The 10,446-nt window shown below is 39.5% G+C and overlaps 1 protein-coding gene across 2 annotated transcripts; it reads left to right on the top strand.

Annotated features, from left to right (window-relative positions):
• Nucleotides 1-1,814: 1,814 nt before the first annotated feature.
• lrrc45 (leucine rich repeat containing 45) lies at nt 1,815-10,257 on the top strand. 2 transcript variants are annotated; one of them, XM_027005042.2, is made up of 18 exons: nt 1,815-2,018; nt 2,821-3,108; nt 3,478-3,539; nt 3,623-3,693; nt 3,892-4,070; nt 4,645-4,773; nt 5,121-5,233; nt 5,328-5,386; nt 5,560-5,637; nt 5,794-5,929; nt 6,045-6,122; nt 6,847-6,958; nt 7,050-7,120; nt 7,206-7,298; nt 7,426-7,518; nt 7,789-7,962; nt 8,438-8,585; nt 9,515-10,257. In XM_027005042.2, exons 2-18 carry the CDS (start codon nt 2,877-2,879, stop codon nt 9,709-9,711), a joined length of 2,025 nt encoding a protein of 674 aa, XP_026860843.2. In that variant the 5' UTR covers nt 1,815-2,018; nt 2,821-2,876; the 3' UTR covers nt 9,712-10,257. The 2 variants fall into 2 exon arrangements, with proteins under 2 accessions (XP_026860843.2, XP_026860842.2); XM_027005041.2 differs by having other exon boundaries at nt 1,815-3,108.
• Nucleotides 10,258-10,446: the final 189 nt, after the last annotated feature.

Below are 10,446 nucleotides of genomic sequence, written 5' to 3'. Positions count from 1 at the left end.
ACTCAGGTAAATGTTGAACTAAGAATAGCTTAATGATGGACTAGGTATGACCTCAGGCCAAATGTATCATTAAACCAAGGTTTACAAAATCTAAGACTGGGCAAGTTTATAAACTTTTCTTGATGACTTTCCCTCTCTCTCATAGCTTGCTGTGAATCTCACATGTGAGAAAAAAAAAAAAAACTCAATAAATTTGAATACTGTTGAAAGTATGTGTTGTTATATATGCATACATTCCAACTTTGACCTCACAAGCTAAATTAATTTCTTACAGGATTATTAATCATTTTTATATAGCATATATACATTTTATTTATGTAGTCCAAAATCTACAAATAGAAGAGAATAACCAAAATGTACAAAATTGTAAATATAAAAATTGTACAAAATGTAAAAATAAATTAATTAACCTCATGGCAAATGACACAATAAATATCACTACAAATAAAATTACATAGAATAAAATGAAATAAAAGACCCAATAAACTACATATAAGCTTGTATGTCTTCAAAATAAACGTTTTATGATTATTTCCTTCACAAAAATTAACATTAAAACAATAGAAAAACACATAAATACTACTGGATTTTCTCCATGATTTAGGTCAAATCTAAATAGTTTGGGGGCTTGGTGGTTAGCACATTTGCCTCTCAGTGCTAGGGTCTTGGGTTTGAGTCTCACCCATGTGGAGTTTTCATGTTCTCCCATGTCTGTGTGGGTTTACTCTTGAGTCTCTGGTTTCCTCCCATGGTTCAAAAACATGGAGGTGAGGTTGATTGGATATTCTAAATTGTCCTGTATGAATGTGACCTGTGTGTGTGTGTGACTATGTGCATGTATGTCCAGTGATGGTTGCTGCTCTGTCCTGGTCTTCACCTCCTCCCCTTCCCCCGCACGTAGTGCAGTCCCCCAGGGGGCTGTGGTTTCTGATAGAGGGTACCCTGTGCACAAATTGGCTGCTGCTTCTCATTGGTGTGTGAGTGTTTGTAAAAGATGATATCTGTCTGTAAAGTGCCCTTGAGTCTGAGAAAAGTACCATGCAAATGTAACTAATAATAATAAAAATTTGAACTCTGTACATCACAAAGGAGCAAAAATGGCATGCAAACAACACCATCTCCAAAGGCTAGTGCAACATTTCCTGAGGGAGAAAAGGGAAAAAGAGTGTAGCACACCTCCTACTCCAGGGTCCTAAATCTAAACAGAAGCAAAAAATTAAAGCACAGTAGACCTGCATGACAAAAGTAATTTCTATAAAAGAAAGTATGTGCTATATAGTGGATCTAAGAGCATTTACTCTAGTGGTCCTGGTTGAGGTAAGACCAGATAAGTGCTACTCTATTTCTTACTGAAGGTGTTATGATACTGTTCTTTGCTAGCAAGGTATGTTTGCTCTCTTAATAATGAAAATAAGATATTTGATGGAGAAAATGCTGTTCAAGTTCCAGTATATGTATATATATTATATGTATATGTATATATATGTATATATATACACACATATATATATATATATATATATATATATATATATATATATATATATATATATATATATATATATATATATATATATATATATCTGCATGTGGGTGTATGTGTGTGTGTGTGTTTGCGCAAACAAGATATTATAGTGTGTTAAAGAAGTTAGAATTCCTGTTTAATAGGCTAAACAATTGAGGCGCATGTTGCCAGATAGCCCATCTTGTGTCCCTACAAAGAATAGCCTACAAAAACAACTATTCCTGACTTTCCAATATTCATATCAAAATATCCACAATGTTACCTGTTTTAAACATATGTGGGATGATAACTGTATCAATAAATTTGACGGACATTTGTCACATGAATTGCTTGTTGCTATACTACATTTCCCAGAATTCATTATCAAGACTCGCCAGCGGGTGATTTTCTTCCTGGATACATGTCAAGTGCCAAAATAAACAATTACCTCGAGAGAAAAGAACTTTTACTGTCAGATTACCTGCTATCGAGATATGTACTTTAACGTTATAGTGTACGGTATTTTATTCATACAATCTCTTGTTCATTCTCGCCAACGAAGCAGTGGTGTTAACCCTTTAAACAACTCTTGTAGCTAACGTTTAGCTATCTACCAAGTTAGCTACTTAGCGTTAGCTAACCCGAGCTTAATTTTGTAATTGCTTAGGTAAAGTTACATCTAACTAACCTAGGTTAGATAGCTACGTGTATAGGTTTCTCAAATCATTAGCTAGCGAACCAACGCAAAGATTTAAAGTAAAGCGAAGCAATGTAAAAATATTTCTTGGGTCAGCTATTTAGCAAGTAATCAGTCCATGAATTTATTATTCTTTGCTCTTTAGAAGATTATCTCAGTTTAAATGCTTGGTAGTAAGATATCTAGCTAACTAAATCTTTTGACATTTCCGCAATCTAACTGCTGAGATTGCACCGACGGTGATGTGAGACCCAGCTAGCTTGATTTGAAAGTACACACGAATAAGTGCACCCTCTCGAAGACGACCTGTTTCTTCATTTGTAATCATCTTGATTGCATTTACATCACAAATGGGATTATTTCAATGAATCCGTCGGACACATTCAGGGAACATAAGTCTAGGCTCTGATATAACCTAGCTAGCTCTGGTAGTACGCACATACGAGTATGCAAACTAGGCATCACCACAATCAGACGGAAGATAACTGCCGTGAAAATAATTTCCCTGTTCACATCCAAATACTGGATATTCCCACTCAGCCCTTGACGATGCCAGTTTCAACGAATCTACCCCACTTGACTACCAAACTCTCCCTGATGAGTCTTTGTCTTTCCACAGCACTGTGTGTGGGGAGAGTGGCTAAGGCATTGGAACCTGGTCACTTGCCCTTCAGGATGGAGGACTTCAGGAGGACATATCTTCGCCTGTGCAAAGAGGCAGGCACAGAGCCTCAGGAGTCACTCCTGGCACAGCTCTACGAGACCCGGGCTGCTGCCAGCGGTGCCAGGCTGGACCTGACTGGCCAGAGTCTGATGGTGGAGTCCTGCTGTGTGCTTGGCCGGGCACTGCAGAAAGACATTCTTTTCACTGAGCTTGTGCTCAGTGACTGCATGCTCAGTGAGGAAGGTGAGTGGTCCACAGGCTTGGAGATGGAGACATTCCTGTGGAATTTAAGAACAGCTCAGTCCTAAGAAGTGTGACTAGCAATAGGCAGAGGACCAAACAATACAGTCTTTGAATGCTAGTTATGACTACCTTATGCCTAGTTACAATTATTACCATCTACGCTATGAAGGTTTTGTTAAAATGATTCAAGTATACCTCATATTTGGCTAGCTGTTGATGCAGTGGAGTTTATCTCATATTTGGTCAGCTGGGATTGGCTCAGTTTTATCATTGTGACAGATTTAAGAGTTTAAGAGCTTAATCCCAGCCTCAGTCACAGCTGCTGTACTGTTTACTCAGTGCCACCTGTTCTGGACCTGTCATTCACAGGTGCCAAACTTCTTCTAAGCGGGCTGTGTTCCAACACCATGGTAAAAGTATTGGATCTTAAGGTAGGGTTCAGGATTAGACTGGAGAATATTTACAGGCATGTACGTATTGGATACATACTCAGACATAGTTCCCGTTTTATCAGGGAAACAATTTAAGAGGAGCAGGAGCTGAGACTTTGGGGAAGTTGTTGGTGAGGAACAAGACATTAAAAAGGTGAATGTTTAAGCAAAGAGCACAATCTTTAAGCAAATATTTAAGCAAAGAGCACAATTTAAGCAAAGAGCACAATCTCCCATTCTGATTTGATTTCAGAGTTGTAAGACAAATAATCTACTGAAATGTATTAAATGCAATGCATGTAATAGCTGTTTATTAGTGCTTGCTTATCATCAGACACTGTCTTATTTGCAGGCTTGTTTTGGAGTGGAATGCTCTAGGGATGTGGGAAGAGGGTTTTTCCATATTTTGTGAGGGTCTTGCTTCCAGTAGTTCTCTTATTCTACTTGATCTACGCAACAACCAAATCAACCACCAGGGGGCAGCAGAGCTTGCACAGGCTCTCAAAAGGAATTCTGTTCTCCAAGAGCTTGGTTAGTGTTGCCATAGACTACCACAGAACCAGACATGGTGGTCATATCTTTTCTCTTTCCCCCTCTCTTTCTCCCTCTTACTAAAAGAGTATGCAATTAAGATTATTTATTTTATCTTTAAAGTCTAAATATTTAGAAAGTTAGCCTAAATGGATTTCAAGTTAGTGTAAGTTATTAAAAAAAAAAAAAGGTGATCTGTAATTTTTGTTTGTTTTTCAGCATTACCTTATTAAAATTGTTTCTCATAATCATATGTAGAATAACATTTTCTCACTGATCCCTTTAGAATCAAGAAATTGACAGCTCGAAACACTTTGTTTGCCATAAAATTTAAAAAATATGCCAAAAAATAGTACACCTAGCCTTTAGAATATTAACTCCCTATGAGTTTTAACTGGTCTTTGTGAAAAATCTTTTTGTTTATGTCTTATCATCTTATGAACATGTGTGTTAGTGAATGTGTGTGTGCATGCATGTGATTGTGTGCATCTGTGTTTATGCATGTGTGTGTATGCACGCATGTGATTGTGGGTGTGCGTGCGTGCGTGTGTTCGTGTGTGTGTGTTCATGCCAGATTTGCGGTGGAATAACATTGGTCTGCTAGGCAGTCGCTCCTTGCTGGATGCCTTGCAGCAGAACCGCACTCTTCTCCATCTTGAGATGGCTGGCAACAACATCCCTGGCGACATCCTCAAAGCCATTGGTCAGACGCACACTATACCAGCATCTGTGCAACCAGATGACAGCCAGGAAATTGTAGAGTTGTACAATATGTTGTTTGTTAATCATTAATAACAAACATAATTATTAACAAGCATAATTTCCATTTGCAATATGCAGTTACATTATCGCCCTACTCTGAACACAACTTTTCCATTGCTAAAGTAATATTTTGCTCAGTATGGGAAAAATTACATAGTTAGTTTTTTGACTCCTTTTTTGTTGTCCAAGTATCATACCACTTATCATGAAAACCTAAATTATAGCAATGTAACCTTCATTCATCCCTAGTACAGAGTACCCATTCTGACCTTACCTGTGTCTCTTCAGAGCAGTCTATGGACCACAATGCAGATAGGCAGTCCACTCTGCAAGAGAGCCGCACCAGGGCTCAGGTGCTCACCAAGGAGATCCAGATCCTCAAAGAGGAAAAGAGTCGGCAAGTCAGTGCTGCAGCCTACTTTTTAGTTCTGCCTCAAAGATTTTCCTTTTCAGTCACTATAAATTTATAACACTCTTTTTCATGGATGTGTGCAGTTCTTAGGTTTGATGGAGACCATCGATAAACAGAGAGATGAAATGGGTAGGAGCAGTAGGTGAGTTTGACTTTGATGTTTCAAAACATTTAGAGCAATGGAAATGAAAATCCATTTTTATAATGAATACATCGTGCTTGCATTACATATTTTTGACAAAGATGGTGGGTCATATCTGTAATAGAGTTGTATGAAAACCCACTGACTCATTTTGATGTATGTGATTCTTTCAGGAATTCAACGGTCTTGCTGGAAAAGCTACAGGAGGCACTTAGTGAGCGGAAATCAGCTGTGAATTCGCTCACAGCCAAGTAAGCAGCTCACAGATTCAAGCCACCACTATCCAGAAGCTAAAAGAAAAGGAGGATTTTAGGCTCACTGGAGTCAGCTGTGTTTTTCGAATTGTACCTCTTCGGGTTCTATCAACAATGACGTCTTTTTATTCCATTTGTGGTTGTTTGGTTCAGGCTGCAGATGACCGAAGCAGCTCTGCTTCTGTCTGAGCAAAAAGTCAGTAACCTGGGCGAGCTACTGACCAGGGTGAAGCTAGAGAAGACGGAACTCACGGACAGGCAGTCCCGAGAGATGAAGAAACAGTTAGAGGTGTCCCAGTGCACTGAACAGTTACACAGCCGTTCATTCAACGTGCTCAGTCTTTACGTGTATGAGCTAAGAGGTGGGTCGTTTTTGGTGATTCTTGGGTTTGTCTGATTTGTAGGAGAGTGCTCAGCGTGAGGGGAAGCTGTTGAGAGAGGTGGACAGTCTCTCGGAGAAGAACCACCAACTGAAGAACAAGGTTGAGTTTCAGCCAGGGGCCATAGCACATGTTCTTTGTGTAATGGTTGTGGGTGTGTGGGAGACATTTGGATGGACAAGTATTAGGTTTACTATGTTAAAAGTGCTAGACCAAAGTCAAATTAATTAAAAGACAAAGTAAAGCCAACAGACTAGACTTATTGTCACTGGCATTATGAAAACTAATAATAATAATAATCATCATCATTATGATCATAATAATACATGGAGTTAATATAGCACTTTTCAACAACCCAAAGATACTTCCAATTACAAACACACAGTACATGGAGCATCAGAAATAACAATACAGGAGTCGATAACACTAAATAACACCTTGAAAGAACAACACTAAACAAGACCTGGAAAGAACAACACTAAATAAGACATAAGACATGTCACTAGACATACTGTCACAGACATGACAGTATTTTTACAGTATTTTATATGGATCTTCTTCTTGTCAAATAGAAACCCGTGGGACCAAAACAGTAAAAATCTGCAGTAATGTGTTGCCTTTATTTTTTTTCTTATTAGACATTTTGCCTGTACCTACAAATAACATTTTTTAAAGTACAGCTTTTGTCATTGAGGATGAGGCAAAAAGTATTTTTGCTGTAGGTGTAGTCAGTGGATGACCCACAAAGATGCTAATTTAAGACTTTGTGTGTGTGGGTATGTGTGCACATGCGTATGTATGTGTGTGTTCTGTCCTCTGGCTACAGTTAGAGGAGAGTGAGCGGCGCTGCAAAGCTCAGCAAGATCAGATCTTCAGTCTAAAGCAGGAACTCACAAACTCCACTGCGGAACTAAAATTACGGCTGGCCCAAGCTGAAGGTTTCACTGTGCACACCCACATACACACACACATGCGCACAGACAGGAGAGCCAAGTGATTTATACTGAGGTACTTTTTCATATTCACTAGAGCGCTTGGACATGGAGAAAAGACGATCCAAACAAGCATTTGAAGACATGGACAGTTTGCGGCAGAAAGAGGTTGGGTTTTATTTCTGGGGCTCTCATACGGCTCTGTGCTGAGGCTCAGCATATACCACTAAGGTTCTGTGTGATTTCTGTGTAGGTAGATCATGTCAACAGGCATATGGAGGAGAGTGAGAGAGCCCTGCAAGACCGTATTCTCAAATTGGAGGGCCAGCGAATCCGGTTGGACGAGGTACGATTAACTAACTGGCTTTGTCATATTCTATTTTAATGAATATGAGCAAAAGGAAGGACTAAATGGATGAGGAAAGTGGTGAGATTTTGACCTGTAAAAGAGCCACTCTTTTTTTGCCATGCAGGAGCTGAGCCAAGTGAAGGCTGCTATGGTGACAGAGAGGATACAGGCGGAAGAGGAGCTGGGGAAAACGCGCGCACAGGTTCGTCTGGAGGAGGTAGGTAGCTCAGTTTAACAAGTGTGTCTTTATCACTCAAGACTTCTTTGAACCACATAATGTGATTGTTGTAAAGCAACTTGTACATACTTCCAAAGGTTGTCCCTAGTAGGAGTGTACCAGAGACATTTTCATCAAACCGTGTTTAAAAGGCCATACGAAATGTCTGACCTCTAACCTCAGGGAGGCTTGCATGTCCTATAAGATTCGATGGCTAGCGGTGTAGTCATAATCGCCATAGCATAAACATGTCTGTGTGGAACCATGCAGCAGGAGCGTCTAAGCGGCCTGGAAGAGAAACTACGGAGTGCTCGGCAGGCGCGGGACGAGGCGCAGGGCCACTGCACCCAGCAGAAGCAAACCGTCGCCGAGCTGCACGCCCGTGCTGCCCAGCAGAGCTTGGAGATGGACGCCCTGCGCCGCAGAATCGATGAGATGCAGCAGGTGGAGCTAATCACTAAACGCACGGCATCTGAATGAAAGTAGCCATGATGCAAGTGCACCCTCGCTCAGAGCTTTTGAAGAAAAAACGCTTGGTCCTGTTTTGGCCATGTTCATCATAATGTGATTTTAGAACTGGTTTAAAAGAGTGCTTTAACCATAGATGCTAAAGCAGTGTTGGTGATCACCTTAGCTGACTTTGCCCATATTAGCTTTAGTTTATAAAGAGCAAAGTTAATATGTCTACACTGAGTGTATTATTTCATTGTCAGAACTTTGTTTTATTGGGTTTATCTGTGCACGGTGTAACTAAGAAAAGGGTAGGAACAATAGGGAATTTATCACATACAGTTTAAGGTGTGATGTATTAATAATAATAATAATAATAATAATAATAATAATAATAATCTGGTTAAAGCTGCTTTGTCTTTTTGAATGGTATGAAGAATTTCCACTATTGCATCATTCTTGCCTGCAGGATTTGGTGGGGAAGGAGCAAGAGAAGATGGCAGAGGTGACACGGGTCAGGGTGGAGCTGCAGGAACAGACAGGCCACCTGCAGGCAGAGAGGACAGCCCAGTGTGGCCTCAAGGAGAAGATTGCTGCTCTGGAGAGAGAGATGAAGGGTAACATTCCTCAAATAAAACATCAGTGTCTGTAGCTTATTACACAGGACTATTACACAATATAACAAGGGCATTTGATACAGCCTTTAGTCAACATATTAACTTGTCAGATGTATTCACTAATGCAGTTTTTAATGTTTTTCTAACATGGAACAGGAATAAGGATTTTGAGGTGTTTCTAACAAACTTGTGTGGCTCTCAAAAGCCAAAAAAAACTTGGTTTTAGTGAATGATAGTGTTTAAAAATCATTTTCATCAATCCAGCCGTATGTTTTCCTAATTACCACTAGAAATGAGATTCCAAACAAACTTCCAAATGTATGTTATTTGTCATGTAAATCAGTCTTAATGCTTGAGTGTGAACAAAATGTGTACTTAACTGGACAGTGGACCAGATTCATAAAACTTGACATTAGCTATGCTATGCCGCACAAAATGTGCTACATGGTATTTAATTCCTATTCATAAAGTTACCATAGCAATAATGAGAGCTTACTTATGCTGTAAATTCACCTGTGCTCAAGGTAAAAGCCACACATGTTAAAGACCAAAGCCAAGAGGCAGAGGACTCACTAACCCCAGTCTTGAGACCAGTGGTATTCTGAAAACTGCCAGTTGCATAGAAATGTAAAGCATTTGTAACTTTCACAGACTGGAACTGCATGGTTACACCAAGTTGATGACTTTACTTCTTCTAAATCAAATCTGTGCAGCAAAATTATATTTCTCCTCAATCTGTATCTTTCTCTGTAACACATAAAGTTGAATTTCATAAAGGTTCATTACATATTGAGCTCCTGGTCAATCAAGTCACCTTCCTCTATGTGTAACTCTACTATTGCAGTTGCAAACTGTCATTATGCTCAATTCAAACAGTCCATTTGTGCGTGCGTGTGTGCGTGCGTGCGTGTGATGATCTTGTGGAATAGCCCTCGGCACCAGCCACCGTGAGGCTCTTCTAGACAAAGAGAGCGAACTGTCGTCCCTGCAGGAACGTCTGCGTCTGCGGGAGGGTGAGATCCAGCGCATGCGAGAGAACGAGGCTCAGAGGGCCAGCTTCCTTCAGAATGCCATACTCACCTATGTCCAGGGCTCCCCTCTCGCACATTATAGCCCCAGAAAATGAGCCCTCTTCCCCCAGTGACCAGGGCTAGGAAGAGACCTCCAGACAATGACTTTTATGCACAAACAAGTTTACAATATTTCATTCCTTTTATTGTAAGTTGACATTGACTCATCTGCTCAATACATTTATTATTCCTGTCTGTTTTTTGCAATGTTTTTAATTCGGAGATTCCATTTGCTAAAACGATGTTTGAAGTGTCCTGAATTCTGAAAATTTATTTTTTGCCACAATATAATATATAATGTTGAGATGGCTTTGTATATATACACACGTGTGGTATTGTGTGACACTGAACAGTCCCTTACACATGAATAAATGTTTTTCTACAAGTCAGTCACTTGAAGCCAATGATAGTGGTTGGTCTGTCAGCATATGCTTCATCTGAACATATTTATGTCAAAGCTGGCAGGAACCTTGACCTCTGTACTTGCAGCTGGCATTCAATATCAAAACATGCATTGACTGTTCTCTATAGATTTGATTTTCGAGTGTTTTGTATTTGATCATTTTATTTTCTGGTTGTTTTATAAACCTTTTGTAAAATAATTGTTTTTTTTTTTGTTTTTTTTTAAATATATACTTTTGGATATCTCAAGATCTCAGAAATTTGCTTTTGATAAGCCAATATATGAGCACGTTTTTCTTTGTGATTGTTCGTTTTTACAGTGATATTACATTTACTGACTTAGTTCTTCCTGCTAATGAATTTGAGAGGGGCGACCATTCCTTGTTCTT

Source organism: Electrophorus electricus, chromosome 14 (genome assembly GCF_013358815.1).
Source record: "Electrophorus electricus isolate fEleEle1 chromosome 14, fEleEle1.pri, whole genome shotgun sequence".
NCBI classification, from domain to species: domain Eukaryota; kingdom Metazoa; phylum Chordata; class Actinopteri; order Gymnotiformes; family Gymnotidae; genus Electrophorus; species Electrophorus electricus.
This window is presented reverse-complemented; position numbering and strand designations above follow the sequence as displayed.